A 20,192-nucleotide genomic window follows, 5' to 3' on the forward strand; every position below is an offset into this window, starting at 1 on the left:
CCAACTGCATTTTTAAATTAAATCTGAGAAATCCCTTTTAACCAGAGGTTTGCACATCTAGGTTTATTGTGCTCATTTACATATTTAAATGTATTTATTCCATTATTAGTTTGTGCCTTCTTGTTCCCGTATTTCTTCTTTGCTACTTTTGTTCCCCTTTCCTGCCTTCTGTGTGATAGATCAGATTTGTTTTACGCCCTCCCTTCTACTGCTCTGAGAGTTGTACATCACAGTCTACTGTAACTGTTTCCCATTATTATTACTTTTTGCATCTGTGCATGCCTGAAGGGAGCCTCAAGTTCATCCGTCTCCCTACCCTCCTCCAAAATGAGACATGGGCCTTTGAATGCTTTCCTGGAACCACCACCCCACCTTTCATGTTACTGTTATCCATGATTTTAGTTCAACAGTGTTTTAATCCCCCCACGAGTCATTTTTATTGTTTCTTATAGTGAATGTGTATTTGGGTTTGCTTATATGGTAACCTGTTTATTTGCTCCTCATTGTGCCTCGTGCTCTGCTCTTTCCTTCTGGATTCAGTCTCTTTCCTAATAAGGTGTCCCGCAGCAATTCTTTACAAGACAGCCAGGATAGGCCAACTCTCAGAGCACTTGTTGTCTGAAGAAGTCTTTTTTTTATTTAATTTTTTTTTCCTTAGAGATGGGGTCTCACTATGTTACCCAGACTGGTCTCAAACTTCTGGCTTAAAGTGGTCCTCCCACCTCAGCCTCCCAAAGTGCTGGGATTACAGGCATGAGCCACCTCATCTAGCCTGCCTGAGAAAGCCTTTGTTTGCCCCCTCTCTCAGATGACGGTTTGGGGATAGAATTCTAGGTGTACGCTTTTTTCCTTCAGCCCTTTGAAGAGTCTGTATTTTTTTTTTTTTTTTTTTTTTTTTTTTTTTTTTTTTCCTTTTGTGGAGAACGGGGTCTCGCTGTATTACCCAGGCAGGTCTCGAACTCCTGGGCTCAAGCTATCCTCCCGCCTCTGCCTCCCTGAGAGCTGGGATTACAGGTGTGAGCCACCGCGCCCGGCCGAAGAGTCTGTATTTTCATTATGTCCCTGCATTAGATGTTCTTTTGCAAGTAACGTGCCTTTTTTCTCTGGGTATTCTTAAGGTTTTCTCTTTGCCTTTGGTGAGCTGCAGTGGATTTGCTTTTCAAGAGGTCAAGAGAGAGGAAAGTGTGAGGTTTCTGTTTTTTACTGAAAATTTGTTTGCTGATTTGTTTTCCCACCCAGTGGTTCCTTGCCACTTTGCCAGGCTGGAAGGCAGACTTCTTCTGGTGTCCTGTTCACAGACGGGGCAGCCTGCAGAAGGCCCCGCCACATGCAGGGCCTGGGTCCTCGTTCTCTTGCATGTGGTCCCGGGGTTGACTCCTGTTCAGGCTGGCACTTCCCAGAGCTAAGCCCCAGCCTGACCTTCCTCCCATACTGGCTTCACACCCCCTCCTTTCTTCTGATACCTAGAGGTTTTCCTTTCTTTCCTGTCGCCTCCGCTTGGATTTTAAAGCTTCTGTCTGCTGAATTGCATTCAGCACAGGAAGATGCTTGCAAGGGCCAGGCTCATCAGCCCTGTCCCTACTGCTAAAAGCAGCACAGCAGAGCCTCACGCTCGGGCTGAGATGGAGCAGAGGCCTGCAGGCGAGCACCCAGCTCAGCTGGGGTTGGCCGCAGTGGTGGAGGGTCCTCAAAAGCGCTGGGGACGATGGCAGAAATATTGGCAGGGGAACCGCAGGGTCTTTTTGAGCCCGTAAAAGATCTCTCTGATGACTGTGTGGAGGATGTGTTTCCACACAGGGCTGGGGCAGACCAGAGGCAGAGAAGCCAGTCAGGGCTATGGCCGTAACCAGGAAGGAAGGAAAAGGGTCTGGGCTGAGGCCTCGGCAGAGGACACAGACAAAAAGTGCAATCGGTAGAACCCAGAGACTGTCGGCCGTGGAGAAGGGGCAGGAGTGGGGCTGCCTGCCAGCTCTCTGGCCTCAATGACCGAGAAGACAGCACCTCTCACCGCACAGGCTTGATGGGAGGAGGGAAGCACTTTGAGGGAGGGGCCAAGAGGATGAGTTCAGCGTTGGCCGTGTGAAGACTCAGCTGTCTGCAGAGCATTCCAGGGCTTTGTCTAGGAAGTGGCTGAAAAGACATGCATGGACCTCACGCGAAGAGAAGGGACACTGACTGGGTCGTTGTCATTGAAACCACAGACATGAGTGATGCCACTGTGAAATAATGTATAAAACGAAAGGGGCTGAAGATGAAGCATTTAAGATTTAAGAAGGAGTGAGAAAGCAAAGCCAAAACAGCTCCTGCAGGAGTCCCACTTATTCTTGCGGTATCAGTCTGTGTGTCACCTCCTCTGGGAAGCCCACCCCAGCCACCCGGGTCAATGACCCTCCTCCATGCATCAGGCGCTTCCTACAGAGCACCAGCATCCACGAGCTTGGGTCCGGGTCATGCTCACCGCATTTCTTCTCCTCCACAATGCCCCTTCCACCCTGGGCACTCCGTGAGTCACTGCAAAGAGAACATGGGCAGGGAAGGGAGGAATGGGTGTTGGCAGCATGAGGAGAGTACCATGGGGGAGGGGCAGCCCAGGCTGGGAGGGTGGTGGCAGTCCTGTTGGGGACACAAGCAGGGTGAGTATGGATTGTGCCCCCGGGCCTGGGAGCCAGGTCAGTGCAGTGCTGTGGAGAGGCAGACAGCAGGCTTGGGTGAGGTCTCAGGGCATGCTGGCTGCGGACAACACCCAGATGTGACCCAGTTGGTTCAAGACAAGAGAAAGGTTTTATTTTCCAAATACAAATGGTTTTGCCCCATTCCTCACCAGCTGCAGACCCAGAAAGGACTCAGTATGCCAGGAAGCACACCACCACCACTCCTGGACTTGCCTGGTTGCTGAAATCATAGCCTCACCTTATAGGTGACTGTGGTAAAAGTGTCCGTTCGACCCTGACAAAAACAGAAGTAGCATTTCCTAAAGCAAGATTTTGAAAGAGATGCCTATGTGGTTTGACATCCGCAGGGGGATTTACTTCTTGAAGGAACTGAAACGTAGAGTAAACAGCTGCAGATATGAGCTCCTAATGCCCCAGTCAGTAGCCGTTGTCCTCAGTGTGAGCCAGAGAGCATGCATTTATGTCCTAGTGACATCCAGATGGAGGATGGCCTGTCTCTGTGACTCTAGAGTTTCTCATGAAGCACTTAATGCATTTACTATCACTTTGAAAAGCACCTGTCTGTGCTTGGTGCAAGGCAGTGTTCCTCCTACCACATCCTGTTACCAAACATGAGAGAATATTGCATTAGCCTCACAATCTTCTCAGGCACTCCTTGCTGCACCCAGAAAAATGTTCTCACCAAGTTACTGCACTGCACCCCACTTCCACTGCATTTTCCCTTGAAGTGCATTTGTTAGAACCTGGATCACCCCCACTCTCATAGAGAATGCCATCAAGAAGAAGAGTGACTCACTGATTTCCTCAAGTCCTGCCTGGCTTCTGTAGGGGCAGGGCAGGCCAGCGGATGAGAGTCTCCTAATCCCAGCTGAGCCAGGGCTGCCTGCAACCTCCCAGGACCTGCCTTCCTGGTTGGCTTTGACCTAAAACCCTGCACTGCCCAGCTGACCAGGGGCCTGGATGGGAGGGAATGTTTTCTGGGCTGATTCACCTTCTGGACAGGAGTGGCCTGTCCCACTTTGTGCAGGGCCTGTGAAGGCACAGGTAGCCCAGGGAACATGTTTGTTCATTACATTGATCAAGTCTTGCATTTACTCACGGGTTTCTCTCAGAGCAGAAGATAGGAGTCTAAATGAAAAATGAAGGAAAGTAATTTGGTAAAGGCCATTTGCCTGCAATGATGGCTTGGAACAGATGAAACGAGATGAAAGTCCCCGAATTCCACAGTTTGCTGAGCCATTAAATCCTGTAACAGAAGATGGGGAGGGAAAAAAATATCCCTCCCCGATGCAACCAGCCTCCCTCGGCAGCTGTCCTTCGGCTTGATGCACCCTCAGAGGGAGACACCCTGCCTCCATCTGTATGATGTGTCCTTTTCTTTAAAAAACAAGGAAAGAATTCTGGCTCTAGATGGATTTCCAGAGTGTGGCGAAGTTCAAACAAGAAAGAAGTCACTGACCCCAAGCGTCTACTCTGTCTCCTGCCCAGGACCTGCTCCGATCTGTCTCCAGGATCAGCACAAGAAATTTCTTATTGGTCTTAAAATTACTTTGGCTAAACTTGAGATGAGGAGAGAAAACATGGTTTGAAGGCAACTTCTAATTTTTCATTTTGGTCAATCCACATTTAAAAAAAAAATTATTGTGGTAAAATACACGTAACATAAAATGTATCATTAGTCACATTTAGTACATTCACAATGTTGTACAACCATCACCTCTACCTAGTTCCAGAATATTTTTATCACCCCAAAAGGAGACCCCAAGCCCTCTAAGCAGTCCCTGCACGCCCCCACTCCCTGTAGCCCTTGGCAACCACTAACTGGTTTCTGTCTCCTTAGCTTTGCCTCTTCTGGCTGTTTCATGTAAATGTAGTTATACAATGTGATGCCTGTCGTCTGCCACCTTTCACTTAGCATCATGTTTCAGGGTTCAAAGTTCATCTTGTCGTAACACGTGCTAATACTCTATTCCTTTTCATTGCTGAGTAATATTTCATTGAATGGATGTACCATATTTTGTTTATTTGTTCATCCACTGGTGCACATTTGGGTTTATGTAGGGAAAATCTCTCTCCAACTGTGTTTCCTCTGCTCTCACACCACCACCACCACAGTCATCAACACAGAAGACGACTTCTGTGACCAAAGGTATGGAGGTTTTCGCCACACACCAACTGCTGATCACCAGCTGGGTGTCCTCCAATTCCATTATGACGCCATCTACCTGGAGACGGTGTCAGATCCCACAGGTGGAGGGCTCACGGCCCCCACACCACCCCCAGACACCAGTTGCAAGTCAGGGTCTCTGGAACTTCTGACCAACCAGCTTCCAGTTGGAGTTCCCAGGACCCCCTCTTTGGGTTCAATTAATTTGCTCACAGAACTCAGGGAAACACTTCCTTACATTTACCAATTTATTAAGAAGGGTGTTCTAAAGGATGCAGATAAACAGCAGATAAAGAGATAGACAGGGCAAGGTGTGGAAGGGTCCTAAGAAGCAGAGGCTCGTCTGTCCCCATAGACTGGGATGCCTCCCGGATGGGTTCTTCTTCCCCTTCCCATCAGCCTCCATGTGTCCAGCTCTCCAGAAGCTCCAAACCCATCCTTCTGGAGTTTTTCATGGAGATTTCATTGGCTGTCCATGATTGAAGCCTAGACAACGGTGCCGAAATGAGATTGGCCAAAAGGGGACTGATCTAAACCCACCAAGGCCTGTCCATTCAGATCCTTTCTGGCCTCTCTGTGCAGGATTCCTTCCTCCAAGGTGTGGGGCGGGACCCCCTCGGGAATGAGGGTGTTAGGACTCACAATCAGATTAGAGAACTGACTTGGGCAGGAGAAGGTCAGCGAGAGAGATTTTGTTTCCTGAGACCTGGTTCTGAGGCCTAAAGCACCTCAACGTTATAACAAAAGACTAACAGTGGTTATGGGAGTTACAAGCTAGGAACTGTGGATAACACGTCATCATCATCATCATCGCATCACAGGGCTGTTGATACCTTTTGTAAACAGTGCTGCTGTGAACATTCGTGTATAAATTTTTGTCTGTTCTCTGTTCTTTTGGGTATATACGCAGGAGTGGAATCACTGGGTGATATGGCAGTTCTGTGTTTAATTTTCTGAGAAGCTGCCAACCTCAATCCACATTTTCTTTCTTCTTTTTTTTTTTTTTTTTTTTTTTTTTTTTTTTTTTTTTGAGACGGAGTCTCGCTCTGTCACCCAGGCTGGAGTGCAGTGGTGCAATCTCGGCTCACTGCAAGCTCCGCCTCCCTGGTTCACGCCATTCTCCTGCCTCAGCCTCCTGAGTAGCTGGGACTACAGGCACCCGTCACCACGCCCAGCTAATTTTTTTTTGTATTTTTAGTAGAGACGGGTTTCACCGTGTTAGCCGGGATGGTCTCAATCTCCTGACCTCGTGATCCGTCCGCGTCAGCCTCCCAAAGTGCTGGGATTACAGGCGTGAGCCACCGCGCCCGGCCCCTCAATCCACGTTTTCTGACTGTTATCTGCTGATGGCATCATGTAGATGGTGTCAGCTGGGCAGTGCTCAGCCAAACTCCAGAGCAGGAGGCTAGTTCTTCTTGCCCTCATTCGGTGGTGAACTCAACACATGTAGTCACTCAACCCCTCCTTCTGCCCAAACCTCACAGCAGCACCATGCAAACAGGCTGGGAGTCAGGCAGGCCAGGGCTGCCCAGGGCTGCGCCAAGGAAAAAAGTAGTAACCCAGGCATATTCTGTCACTTAAGGTGGCAAAACAGAGTATCTCTCTGCTAAGGAGCAGACCTCCTTCCCAGGACCCTCCTGGTTCACAGGTATCTGGCCACTTTCCCTTTAGAAGGAACTTCATGGACTGGGTGAGTCTCCATCCCAGGAGGATCTTGACCAGTTGTGCCATTGTCTTCCTCATTCATGAGGCTGCAGTGAGTGTGCGAAGCTGACAAAGTGAGCAGATGAAGTTATGTTACTGGGAGAGAGCCATTTACACAGCAGATGGACTGAGGCCTGCAGCCTTACGCAGCCCCAGCACACCCAGAACCTGTGGCCTGGCCAGTGTTGCCCATCAGCACCTGGGAGCATCCCCTGTGTGCAGGGCAGCACCACGTATGCAGCTCTGTAAGACCCTCCCCTCCCTGCCAGGACCTTGCATTCTGAAGGTGGAGACCAGTACATGTGGTGTGAATGCTCCATGAAACTTGTAGGGTTATTTTTTTATTTTATTTTATTTTTTATTTTTCAAAGATGGAGTCTTGCTCTGTCACTCAGGCTGGAGTGCGGTGGCACAATCTCGGCTCACCACAACCTCCACCTCCCAGGGTCAAGCGATTCTCCCACCTCAGTCTCCCAGGTAGCTGGGACTACAGGCCCACGCCACCACACCCAGCTAATTTTTTAATTTTTTTTTGTAGAGACAGTATTTCGCCACGTTGCCCAGGCTGGTCTCGAACCTCTAAGCTCAAGCAATCTGCCAGCTTCCGCCTCCCAAAGTGCTGGGATTACAGGTGTGAGCCACCATACTTGGCTTTTTATTTTTATTTTTTAAATTTTTTTATTTTTCGAGATGGAGTCTTGCTCTGTCACCCAGGCTGGAGTAAAGTGGCGTGATCTTGGCTCACTGCAACCTCAGCCTCTCGGGTTCAAGCAATTCTCCTGCCTCAGCCTCCCGAGTAGCTGAGATTACAGGCGCACACCACCACACCCGGCTAATTTTTGTATTTTTAGTAGAGACGGGTTTCACCATGTTGGCCAGGATGGTCTGGATCTACTGACCTCATGATCTACCTGCCTCTGCCTCCCAAAGTGCTGGGATTACAGGCGTGAGCCACTGCACCCGGCCGCCTTTTTAATTTTATTTTTAGAGACAGGGTCTCAATATGTTGCCCAGGCTGGTCTTGAACTGGGCTCAAGTGATCCTCCTACCTCAGCCTCCAGAGTAGCTGGGACTACAGGTGTGCACCACCATGCTTGACACTTGTAGGACGTTTTTTGTTGTTTTGTTTTGTTTTGTTTGAGAGGGAGTCTTGCTCTGTTGCCCAGGCTGGAGTGTAGTGGTATGATCTCGGCTCACTGCAACCTCTGCCTCCCAGGTTCAAGCGATTCTCCTGCCTCAGCCTCCCGAGTAGCTGGAACTACAGGCACGCGCCACCTTACCCGGCTAATTTTTATATTTAAAAATTAAAATATAGGGGTTTCACTATATTGGTTCAATATAGGGGTTTCACTATATTGGTCAGACTGGTCTCAAACTCCTGACCTCGTGATCTGCCCGCCTCAGCCTCCCAAAGTGCTGGGATTATAGGTGTGAGCCACCGTGCCCGGCCTACTTGTAGGATTTAAACACAGAATCAGAATCCAAACCCCTCCCCACAAGATATAAAATATTTAGGAAGAGAATATTCAAAACAGAAACATTCATATGGTTTTGTGAGCTATGCTAAAATGTGAAGAACATAATCTGATTCAATAATAATAGCTCTCTTGAACCATCTCTTTTGGAGGTTCTTGACACTTAACTGAGAAAGCAGTGAAAATTCCTTCTGTAAAGCAAGGAATTGGCGCGTGTTTCACGCACAGTGCTTCACATCTTTCAGAGCGTCTCGTGCATCACTCCTCAGACTGTAAATTCCACGAGGGCAGGCAGCTTCCCAGGCTCTCAGGAAGACCCCCGTCTGGCTCCCAGCTTGGGTTCCGTGTTTCCAGTGCCGACACGGTGCCTGCCGTGGAGTCAGTCCTTGTGGAGCGCCTGGAGGGTAGATGGTTTGATGGTTGTAAAAGCCAGACAGAGGTTTAAGTGACTTGAACAAGGTCGTGAAGCCGGGAAGCTTGGCAAGACCAGGACAGAATCCAGACTCCCCCACCCTTAGGCCCTGCTCTTGTATTAAGACCTCAGAGGGATCAGGAGAGATCTCAGGTGGGCTTAGAAAACAAAGTCCTGGGAGGGGCAGTGTGGGGACCGCCACTAAATACCACCTTTTCTTTCCTAAAGTGTTACTGATTTTGTTCAGTTGGGGATGTTCTGGGGAAGTGGGAATTGGATGTTCGCCTCAGATCAATATCCGCGGTCCAGGAGAGGGACAGGTCCCGCCAGCCTCAGCACTCGGGCGAGTCTCTGCACTGCCTCCCTGTCTCCTGCAGCGCTGGGGCTTCTCCACCCAAAGAGAAGAGCTGGCAGGAACACTTCCTCCGCCAAGCCCCATGGGCTGGGCCCGTGGTGTGGAATGCCGGAGAGCCAGAATTGCCAATGGGAAGGAGAGGACCAACTGGCTGTCCTGGGGCAGTACCCACCACCAGGGAGGAGACTGAGCAGCTGTGGGGCTGGCACAGCAGAAGTAGGACAGGGAGAGGGAAAGGGGCCCACAGCTCATCCACATCCACAGCCCAGAAGGATCCAGTGTCCAACTTCTGCCCTCCTTCTTGCTGTTCGAGAACCTTCATTTCAGCGGAGTGGTGGCCTTGGGTAGGGGAGAGTAGCTGGCCCGACAGTGGGAGCGCTGTTGACTTGTGTGTGATTGGCTTGGACCTTCCAGAGCGTGGTCTGCTTTTCCCTCTGCTGGACACTCCCTGAGGAAGGGCCTCCCCCAGGCAGCAAGTACTCCACAGGGACCTACTGACAGGGACAGCAGGGCAGGAGGAAAAGGTTTCAGCCCAACCCGTGTGAGAAGCAGCCATCTGGAGCAGTGGTTTTCTGCTGCATTTTTTTTTTTTTTTTTTTGACATGGAGTCTCGCTCTGTTTTTTTTGACACGGAGTCTCGCGCTCTGTCGCCCAGGCTGGAGTGCAGTGGCCAGATCTCAGCTCACTGCAAGCTCCGCCTCCCGGGTTTACGCCATTCTCCCACCTCAGCCTCCCGAGTAGCTGGGACTACAGGCGCCCGCCACCTCGCCCGGCTAGTTTTTTGTATTTTTTAGTAGAGACGGGGTTTCACCATGTTAGCCAGGATGGTCTCAATCTCGTGATCCACCCGCCTCGGCGTCCCAAAGTGCTGGGATTACAGGTGTGAGCCACCATGCCAGGCCTCTCTGCTGCATTTTTTATCCTACAACTCCCTGAGGACAATATCCTGGGTGCCAATTTATTTATTTATTTAGAGACAAGATCTCACTCTGCTGCCCAGGCTGGAGTGCAGTGGCACCATCATAGCTCACCCCAGCCTTGAATTCCTGGGCTTGGGCGATCCTCCTGCCTCAGCCTCCCAGGGAACTAGGATTACAAGCACAGGCCACCACACCTGGCTGATTAGTTTGTTTTTTATGTTTTGTAGAGAGAAGCTGTGGGCTCCTGGGCTATAGGCTGTGTTGCCCAGGCTGGTCTTGAACTCCTGGCCTCAATCGATCCTCCCTCCTCTGCCTCCCAGAGTGTTGGGATTACAAGCATGAGCCACCACACCTGTGCCATTTTATGGCAGTTATTTGCTTCTCCCCATTTTCCCACCAGCCCGAACCCTGCATCCTGGAGATACACGGAGCCCAGAGGAAGCAGGGAGGGTGGAGGCAGGGGCCGCCCTGCTGGGCGGGAGTCAGGAGAGCCCTGCACAGAGGAGCATGTCCCGATTGTCTGAACGTGAGAGGGTGAGGGTGAACTAATGGTTCCCATTTTCTGTCTTAGTTGTTTTGAGCTGACATGGAGTGTGGCCTGTTTAGAGCCCATTCCCTCAGACTGAGTCACCAGGTGATTCTGGAACCCACTGTGTACATGCAGTTCTCAGGGAAGGGCGAGGGCAGAGCCTGGACTCCAGCACAGGGAAGGGCACAGGCCCTCCAGGAGGGCGGGCAGGGGGGAGGCCACTGCCAGGGTCAGGAGGGAGGCTTCCAGAGGACAAGAGTCCAGTGAGAGGAACCCAACACCACACCAGGTTGACAGAGGGAAGGTAGGGAGGCCACCCCAGCTCAGGGACCAGCCTAGTCCTGGAGGCATCTGGTCCAGCACGAGGGCCGCAGGGGCCCCACCTGGACCCCGCTGCCAAGGGCCGCACATGAGCCCTGCAGAGCAGCCCTGGTGCCCACAAGAGTGGAAGAGGGCCTGAGTCACTGCCTCTGCTGGGCTCTGCTATTTTTATGTCCACGTCTGCTTAAAAATAGCTGTCTAAGCCAAGGTTTTAGCTGCAGCTGACAAGACATTAAGTATTAGATACCTAATGCCCACAAGTGACAACCGGGGTCTCTTCCTGTGTCTGTGAGAAGGCAGGGAGGAGACAGCCATGAGGACAGTCCCTGAGCACCCCGCACGTACCTCTGAAACTTTGGGGCCTGCTGTGGGGCGTGCCCACAAGGTGTCCTCAGAAAGCGTGTGCTGGGCCGGGTGCTCTAGTGACACCCATTACTCCACGGGGGCACGCTGACCCCATGGAGCCACTGCACATCGGGGCCCTTTGGGCTGCCTCAGCCTCTGAGCAGTTACACCTCCCGGGCAGCCAGTGCTTAGAAAGTGCCTCACGTGCTCATGGCCTGGTGAAGGCGCCTCCAGGCTGGGCAGAAGTTCAGTGCGTGCTGGCCTTGGTCCTGGCCTTCCCCTGGCCGTGTGGACATGACAGCTCGGCATTCACTGCCCAGCACTAAGAGCAGCTTCCTAAGTCCAGCAGGGCGTTCAAAGCGGGACGAACCTGCCCACACCCCAGATGCCATCCCGAGAGCAGTGAAATTCCCAGGGCTTTTGGCATACGGAACAGAGCCAGCCAGTCCTGACTGGAGGATCCGAGGCCGGGAGGCCTTCCTCCTTTCTCCTCTCCCCTCCCAGCTCAGAGCTGACAAGGCACAAGCTGAGGTACAGCATGGGATTGTGCTGCCTGTGTGAGCAAATATTAGGGGCCAGCCTATTGCGACAAGTGTTCTCTGCTTTTAAAACCAGCAACAGTTTCGGCCCGGCGCGGTGGTTCAAGCCTGTAATCCCAGCACTTTGGGAGGCCGAGACAGGCGGATCACGAGGTCAGGAGATCGAGACCATCCTGGCTAACACGGTGAAACCCTGTCTCTACTAAAAAAAATACAAAACTAGCCGGGCGAGGTGGCGGGCGCCTGTAGTCCCAGCTCCTCGGGAGGCTGAGGCAGGAGAATGGCGTAAACCCGGAAGGCGGAGCTTGCAGTGAGCTGAGATCCGGCCACTGCACTCCAGTCCAGGCGACAGAGCGAGACTCCGCCTCAAAAAAAAAAAAAAAAAAAACCAGCAACAGTTTCTTTGCATGTTTGACGCCATATGAGGAGCTAGAGGAAGGGCTCTGGCTCTGCCCAGCAGGAAGAGCACAGCTTCCACCTCTGCACCTGACCTGGAGCCCAGACACCCTGCTGAGGCCGCCTTCATGTGCTCCCAGGCCAGCGGGGCTTCCTGCTGCACAGGGCTCCCTGCAGCCCACAGTGGGGTGCCGGCTGCACTGTTCTGCGGCCACCAGGGTGGGCAACCAGCCAAGCGGCCGAGCTCCAGATGAGAGCAGCCTCTCGCTTGAGGAAACCCGACTCAGGCCCACTTCCATCAGCCAGGCTGTGACAGGCAGGGACCAGCCAGGAGCGGGAGACATCTCTCTCTCACCGGGGCGTGTGGCATGGGTCTCCCGCAGGATAGGTTAGTGTCAGAGTCAGAACCCCAGCCCCTGTACACCGAAGGCCTCAAGGGCTTGGTCCTCAGCCCCAGCCAGAGACCTGGTGGCATCTGTTCAACCACATGGCCCTCCACTGTCCAGTCCCATGCGCTGGCGTGCGAGCCAAGGGCCCTGCCACGGTGCCCAGGCTCTGGTTGGAGGCCCAGCCAGTGCCACGCTCGCATTGCCTCAGCCTCTCTGGGGCCCTTCAGGCACCCTCCGAACACTTGTGGAGGAAGCAGGCCAAGCCGGAGCCAGTGGTGGCCGGGAGCTGCCGGGGAGGTGCCCTGTTCTCATGCCGCCTGCTCACTGCCTATCTGGTGTTTTTGGTTCTTGCAGTGAGAAGCGCCACCTTCAAGTGAACGTCACCAACCCAGTACAGTGTAGCCTGCACGGGAAGAAGTGCACCGTCTCCGTGGAGACGCGGCTCAACCAGCCCCAGCCCGACTTCACCAAGAACCGCTCGGGCTTCATCCTCAGCGTGCCCGGGAACTGACACCCCGCAGAGGACTGGCCCGGAGCCTGGCCATGCTCCGAGTTCTGGGTCCCAGTCCAGCTGCTGCCTCCCAGCCCATGCCCGCTAGAAACCTGCTGTGAGGGCCCCTCCCGGAGGAGCCCCCTCCCTGTGAGGTTTCCTTCCTGGCTTTCTGCCTTTGGTATCATCTTCCTCTGTCCTGACTGTCCACGGTCCCTGCTCAATAAACCAAAGACCCTGGTGCCCCGCCCAGACCCCTGGGCTGACGTCCAGACCAATCTCACCCAGAGGCAACTGGATGGTGCCTTTAGTTGGTGTGGGTGCCCCTTGGCCAGGTCAAGTCGGAGCACCTAGGCAGGTGCCCTGCTGCTGACCCTGTAGAGGGAAGGGGTTGAGATGCAGGTCCCCAGCTCTCTGGGAGCCCCACAGCCACCTCTCTCGCCCAAGGTGAGCCAGCCCTGGGGACCTAGCTCATGGAGGCTCTGCTCAGAGTTCAGCGGACCACCTCCCCTACCCAACTCCCAGCCACCAGCCAAAGCTACTGGGCGAGCAGAGACACCCACAGGGCCAGCCCCTCAGCCAGGAGCCAGTGGCAGGAGCAGAACAGCCCGTCCAGCAGGGTGAGTCCATCCTTCCCAGGTTCTCCCCCGGGAGACTCCCTTTGCCACCAAGGTCCCTGTCAGGGCCTCTGACCACCACTCTGGAGAGGACAGTGTGGCATGCTCCAAACAAGGATCATCTTACTTCACTCGCAGCCTGTGACCATGGCCCTCTTATAGATACTTTCACCGTTTGCAGGGTTGCTAATCAGATACCTGCTGTCACCACACTTGGGTCAGGAATCTTAATGAGAACGGGAAGCTGCCGGGATGAGGGCAGCCCTCAGGGTTGGCCGCTTTCCCTCTGGACCACCTCCCACTACGTTTCCTACTCAGTGAAACAGCAAGGGCGGGGTCAAGGCACAGGATGATGGGAAGCAGAGCAGCAGCACAGCATGGGGTCCTGGCACTGCAGGCCAGGCCAGGACACCCACCCCACACCCTGCACGGCCCCTTGGGGCCTGTGCCTGTGAACTTGGTGCCAGGGAGAACTGCCAGCTAGCCGGTTTCTGCCCAGCAAAAGCATGGATGCCTCAGGGGCCTTCTGAGACAACTCTCCCCCTGAGCCCCAGATGCTGAGAAGGCCTTGAGGGAAGTAGAGGCTCAGAGCAAATGCCTCATGTGGTGAGAAGGTGAGGAGAGCCCGCGCCTCAGGCATGTAGTGAGAGGATGAGGGGAGCCCGCACCTGAGGCAGGTGGTGAGAGGATGAGGGGAGCCCGCACCTCAGGTGGAGTGGGCAGGGGTGCAAGAGAGGGACATACTGAAGCTTCTTCCCATCATGCCACAGACACTGCCCCACCATGCTCCTGTCCTCCCACCCTCACCCAGCAGAACCCACCAAGTGCCTGTGGGCAGCCTCCTGTGCCTCACCCAGGGCCTGGCCCGAGTGGTCCCAACAACCTGGTCTCATGCCCGCTCCCCATCCCTGCTTCCCAAAAATTGCACTGTGTGCAGTTTGCAACAAAGAATCCCGCTGGCATCCTGTCCTTGGGAACCCTTTCTCATTCCCCAAGCCTGGTCAGCTGCCTGCAGAGGCAGAGGTGCCCCCAGCCCAGGTTAGCAACGCTCATAGTTTTGCCAATTACCAGTAGACACTAGTGGAACCATCTAACTGGAACTTCCTCTCTCCTTCCACTTATTTCCCCAAACTTGTTGCTTTACACTAGACACGTGCAAATGTATGTTTTAAACACACCAAAACAGATTATGCCAAATGAGTTGCCTGTCAAAGGCTGGAGGGCAGGAGGAGGGCCTGGGTTTGGGTTCCTTCCTCCCGGCCTTTGTATGGTGCCTTGGGCCCCTCAGCCCCAGCGCCAGGGCCTCCCAGCTGAGGCCACAGGACAAGCACTTTTTTATGATGTACTAAAAGAAGCCACAGTATGTGGCAACTGCAAAAGGATCAGGAATTTAGGGTGTGATCTGAGACACGTGTCCTGGGTGCTGAGGGGAAAGGAAGCGGGCACAGTGATTGTAGACAATGAGGGGGTTTCTCTTGATGTAATGAAATGCAATTTTATGGTTTGGTGCAAAAACTCCTGTTTTACAGTAAATTAACTTTATTTCTAAAGCATATTTTGATTTATCATCAAGAGCAATAAAGCATTAAATCTTATTTTAAAGGTGTTTTGCTTATCTGTCACTGAAAACTTTGTGAAATTTTTGCTTATAGAAAGTCAACCATTATCTGAGAGGATAGAAGGGAGAGTTAGACACAAATAATGTAAAATGGAGGATGATTTGCCTGAAGCTTTTGAACAAAAAGTGAGCAAGAAGTAAGCTATGGGCAGGAGGTGAGAGGAGGGAAGGAGGCCATGGGGTTGAGTCCCAGCACTTTCTCCTGCCATCTTGACGCCTGTGCGCTGGCAGCCGGAAGCACACTTCTTGGTGCCAGGGAACATGTTTACTGCAACAGAAGCACGTATGTAGAAAGGAAAGGCTCAGAGACTTACATTAGCAGACTGGGGACAGGCCAGGCTAGCACAGCGAAAGAGCTGGGAGGAAGTGCGGGGGCGGCTGGGAGAGTGAGAGGAAGCGGCGCCTCCTCCTGGGGAAGGGAGCACGGCCCTGAAGGAGCAACAGAGCATGGCCAGCGCCCGAGGGTCCTGCAGCCAGGGCGCTACCGGTCACTGGTCATCGGCAGAAAAGAACACGCAGCAGTGGCTTCTGCAACTCAAGACGAAGGGAGTTGTTGCTTTGCGGAAAAGCAAGTGGCCTTGATCACAAGACTGACAGCTCCCAGGCTACAACTTGAGGACAAGAAAGACTTTCCTAGTACTCAGGGGCAGCTTCAGACCGCAGGGTACAGGGCCTGGGGAGAGCCACGTCCAGCGTCCCCATTACCCTCTTCCTGAGGCTGACACCAGTGGCACGTGCAGGCCTCAGGCTGGCAGTCAGGACAGGCACAGATAGAGCTGGTGGGAACCCCACCCATGCCGCACTTATGGGCTGGAGTGGCTGCTTCCCTGGGAGCCACAGGGCTGGATTTCTCCCACTTGGAAACCCGCATGGAGCTAAACCCGCAGGGTTGGCCCATGTGGACGCTAGCCCACCCCTGCTAGCCTGGGAGACCCCGGGGGAAGGGAGCTCAGAGCAGAGCCAAGCCCAAGGGTATGTGGGAGCAGCAGCTTCAGAGCCACACCTCGACACACGGAGTCTAGGGCCCAGAGCCTCTGCAGAACCCACCTGGCCAGACCTCACCAGGCCATGCTTGGGCCTGACCCTCCTTGGCTGGAGGTTCCAGTCACCCAGCTCTGCCACGGGAGTCTTTGGGAAACAGCTGCCCCCGCCTCGGCCGACGCTAAACCAAAGCTGACTTAACCTGTGCTTCCTTCTTAATCACCTTAGTGTGTTAAGCCCTTGCCCCCAACTCTGTCCTCCCCTCCCCCATAACACAAATCCAATTACGTTCTGAGTGCATGAATCATTTATTAAAGGGGGCCCCAGCCTGCCCAAAAAAGAGGTCTCTGTAATGGATGGTCAGTGCATTTTATTGAATCAGCACAGTACAAAAATAAATAAAAATAAGGGAAGGGGAATTAAATTACAGCCAAACTGAGCTTCATGACTTTGTCAGATTATAAACCACACATACTCACAAACACACTACACATACATACAAAATGAGACAAATATAAATTAATATTAACAATACCCACAGTTTGGTCAAAGAATAGCTACAGAAGAAATTGCACTAAAAAACCAACATACATCACACGTGTGTAATTAGCAGTTTCAAATATACAGCTATGAATAATTCCAAGTGAAAAAAAAAATGGCACATTTTCTTTTCATTGCAAGTTTAACTGTTGGAACAAAACTAAGTTCTAATAACTGCATGGAAAGAATATATCAACCCTCCAGGTTTACAAGAAAGAGAGAAAAACCAAATCCTGAACTATTATTCCTGTGGCTTGTTCTGTGCATGGGTGTAATTTTCACAGCCATCTGTTCTAAGATTATTTTTCTTAAGACACAAAATGCTCCTGGTTTGCATGCACAATATCACTGTAAAAGCAACAATTAAAGAATAAAGGTTTTTTTGTAAGTTTTTTTTATTGTTGTTCTAAAAGTAGTCTTCATAGCAGCATGGCAAATGGGTTCTTTGCTTGCACACTCAAGTATATCAGTTGTTCCTTTACACAATACTGATGACCAGTGCAAGGGGAGAGAGAGAACACGACAGGCTTCACACTGAGGGAACTATACAGTTCTTCCCTTAGTCCCCACCACTTCCAAAATGTCCACCTCTTCCAAAGAATAAAAAAATAAATACGGAGAAAGAGAAGGAAACAGACACGCAACTGGAATCCTGTGGATGCAACGTAACCGCACAATTCCAGGCCAGGTTCCACCAGCTGAAGGTGATACATACATGCGCCCTCCTCCTGAGACTTGGCACTGACCCTCCCTCTTCCCTGCCACCAGGGGCATCCCACCTCCGGTCACACGCGGCAGCAGGATCTGAAGACAGGCTGTGTGGAAACCCAGCAGAGAGGAGGTGCTGTGTGAAGTCTGTGCCAGCAGCCGCAGGCTCCTTCCAATGCTGCACCGATTATCCGACGGTCCTAGGAACGGCTCTGCTGGGCCTCAGGTGCAGCCAGGCAGATGCTCTCCGGCAGGGCAGGCTCTCTTCCCCACCTCTGGGAATGCCTCCGGCCACCACGTTCTGCTTCAGGACTCAACACTGGGACTTTAATTTCACAGCTTTCTTTTTGTGTAAATTTCAGTAGTGCTTGTGCTGAAATTGGTAACCACCTTGAACCTAATCCTATGTAAGTGACCCTCTGCCTCCCCACCCCAGGTCCCATTCCAGCACTCCCCGGGGGACTGGGCCTGGAAGACAGAATCCTCTGTAGCGTCTTCACATTGGTCTTTGTTCTCCACAGCAGAGTGACGGGCCATGGAGGAAGGTTTGCTCCCTCTCCCAAGTCCCAAGCCACCAATACAGGAGAATGAGAAAGAAAATCAATAAAGTACACATTTGTGTTTTTACAGCCAGTAGGGTAAGGTGGAAACCAAAACCAGCAGCGGCAAATGATCAGTTGTAGAAATCAGCAGGCTTCCAGAGCAATCGGGAGTCTCACTCCCGTCTTGTAATTGTCTCCAAGATCCGGCTGTCTCACTGGTCCTTGTCGGGCAAGTCTTCCTCTTTAGAAGAAACTCAACTGTTTGGAAACAGCTTTAAATTAACAGGAGTGGGGGTGGGGCCACCACATCGCCTTCCCCCCAGCTCTGCAGGACAAATGTCATGTGCACCAGCAAGAGGCCTTAGCCCTTAGGTAGACACCGGCTTGGTCTCAAGGTATGGCATCCCTCACCTTGCCCAGAAGGCAGGCATTGCTAATGGGCACCTGCAGCTGTCCTGGCATTTGCCACAGGGTGACTGCACTGCATTATTCAAAAGAAAAATTCACCCAGGAAAGTCATCTCCAGCTTCACCCCACCTCTTTAGCTGGGACCCAAAATGAGAAAAAGTAATGAGTCAAAGCAGCTCATCGGTCAATACCAGCAACGCGGCTGGGAGCAGCAGACAAGGGGGCAACGGGCGAGTTCCATTTCTCCACTAAAGGAAAGCCCTTCTCCCTAGAAAAGAAAACAGCTCAGGGCGGTGTGTGGTCAAATGACCAGACACAGTCTTTCCCCTAGACCCGCTCAGCTTCGCCTTGCCTAGATTGAAGACGTCCCAGGGCAGCGGGGATCTTGCCTCATGACCCCACTGGCAGCTCAGTTAGGGTGGTTAGCTCCAGGAGCCTCTGGGAGAGTGAATCTCCCCACACAGGAGCCAGAAAAGGGCCTCCAACCAGAAACCCCCATTCCTCCCTGGGCCAGGCAGCCAGAGTCCCCTCTCTAGCGCCATACAGGGTGCAGCCGGCAGCCTCGCCTACCCTGGACCCAGCAAGGGCACAGGCGGCAGGGGCAGGTCAGTTCTTTGAGTTCCCCAAAGTGGGAGGTCAGTGGCCTGGGTGGCTCTGAATACATCTTCTGGGTTTTGCACAAGGCTCGTGAGTTCAACAGTGCCCAGAGTTCTTGGCAGGGCTGAAAAAACCCCAGGGAGAGACTGTGGGAAAGGTGAGGCCCTTGGTGGCTTTGCTAGACACATACTGTACACAAAACTGATTTAATAATACATTTTAAAAAATGCATTGAATCCTTGAGCCATGGCGCAGGCTACAGTGCTCACCGATCCAGGCCTAGGAGGAGCCGCTTCTTGTCCTCCTGGCCGCTCTCGTTCTTCAGGTCGGAGAAGACCTGTGTGAAGTAGTGTGGGTCGGCATTTATCTGCAGCATCTTTGAGCTCATGAGGTTGATGACAGAGAGGCAACGGTCCCAAAAGGCCTCCTTGCAGCTCTCCACCAGGAAGGGCTTGAGCGGATAGGAGATCTCGTTGCCCATGTAGGAGTAGGAGAGGTACAGGCACGTCAGCAGGACGGCCTGGAGCTCGTGATCCGAGCCCACCTCGGAGGAGATAACATCCCTGCAGAGCATGTAGAGGAAGACCACGTTGGCCGGCGTGATGAAGCCCTGGTCCTGCCAGCCCTGCAGAAGCAGCGAGCGGTCCACGCTGCGCAGCCAGAGCACGGGGTCCGTGGGGGACAGGTGCTTCAGGCGGTAGCACCGACGGCAGAGAAACTCACCCAGGCAGCGCAGCAGCTCGCTGGTGGACGCCTGGACGATGACCCGTTTGGGCGTCCCTGCGGAGGTGACGGCAGGGTGAGGGGCTTTCTTGACCGAGGAGGAGCCCCCGGTCTGGGAGCCCGAGAGCTGGCTGGCCGGGGGTGCGGGCGCCTGGGCCGGTGGGGGCTGGGCGAATGTGGACAGGTTGGCGCACGACAGCGACTTCTTCAGGTTCTCATTGTTGAGGTGCGTGATGTTGTTCTGGTAGCTGCTGTTGGGCTGCACCTTCTTTGAGTTCTTCTTCTTGGCCGACACGGCCACGATTCTCTTCCAAGGCAGCACGGAGATGATGGAGTGGCGCTTCAGGTTCTTGTCCTTGGCGTTCTTGCTGTTCTGTACGGCCGTATAGTGGCCCACGGTGGCCGCGCCATCCTCAAACAGCGTGGCCTTCCGGTAGCTGGGGGACAGGGACAGCACCGTGCCCATGGTGCCGCTGCGCGCCGGGCGGGGGCTCGCGCCCCTGCGCGCCCAGCCTGCCGGCCGGAGGGATAAAACCACTCACTGAGCCTGCGGCGGCCCCGGGGAGGAGGCGGGGGCGCTCCCGGGAAGCGTGCTGCCCCCTTGGATCTGCCTGGAAAACAAGATGGTTCTTAGCGCCAGCCTGGGCTCCGCGCCGCGCCCCTCCGCCCTGCGCCTCGGCGGATCCCGCGGCCCCAGTCCCGGGCCCTATCCGCGCCCCCGCGCCCCCGCGCCGCAGCCACGCC

The 20,192-nt window shown here is 53.3% G+C and overlaps 2 protein-coding genes across 4 annotated transcripts in view; one reads left to right on the forward strand and one right to left on the reverse strand.

Annotated features, from left to right (window-relative positions):
• The window catches only part of MYO1D (myosin ID), a 389,352-nt gene extending 374,422 nt beyond the window's left edge, over nt 1-14,930 (forward strand). The window contains exon 22 of the mRNA XM_017890881.1: nt 12,579-14,930. Within this exon, the coding sequence (XP_017746370.1) occupies nt 12,579-12,735 (157 nt within the window). The 3' untranslated portion in view covers nt 12,736-14,930. The remainder of the gene's footprint in view (nt 1-12,578) is intronic.
• A 1,350-nt stretch (nt 14,931-16,280) lies between these two features.
• Nucleotides 16,281-20,171, reverse strand: CDK5R1 (cyclin dependent kinase 5 regulatory subunit 1). 3 transcript variants are annotated; one of them, XM_017890882.1, is made up of 3 exons: nt 18,995-20,171; nt 18,320-18,396; nt 16,281-17,978 (listed from the first exon to the last, which is right to left on the reverse strand). In XM_017890882.1, exons 1-3 carry the CDS (start codon nt 19,912-19,914, stop codon nt 17,803-17,805), a joined length of 1,173 nt encoding a protein of 390 aa, XP_017746371.1. In that variant the 5' UTR covers nt 19,915-20,171; the 3' UTR covers nt 16,281-17,802. The 3 variants fall into 3 exon arrangements, with proteins under 3 accessions (XP_017746371.1, XP_017746373.1, XP_017746372.1); XM_017890884.1 differs by lacking the exon at nt 18,320-18,396; XM_017890883.1 differs by having other exon boundaries at nt 16,281-20,171.
• Between the last annotated feature and the right edge of the window lie 21 nt (nt 20,172-20,192).

Source organism: Rhinopithecus bieti, unplaced genomic scaffold, assembly GCF_001698545.2.
Source record: "Rhinopithecus bieti isolate Rb0 unplaced genomic scaffold, ASM169854v2 scaffold_19652, whole genome shotgun sequence".
Taxonomy (NCBI): domain Eukaryota; kingdom Metazoa; phylum Chordata; class Mammalia; order Primates; family Cercopithecidae; genus Rhinopithecus; species Rhinopithecus bieti.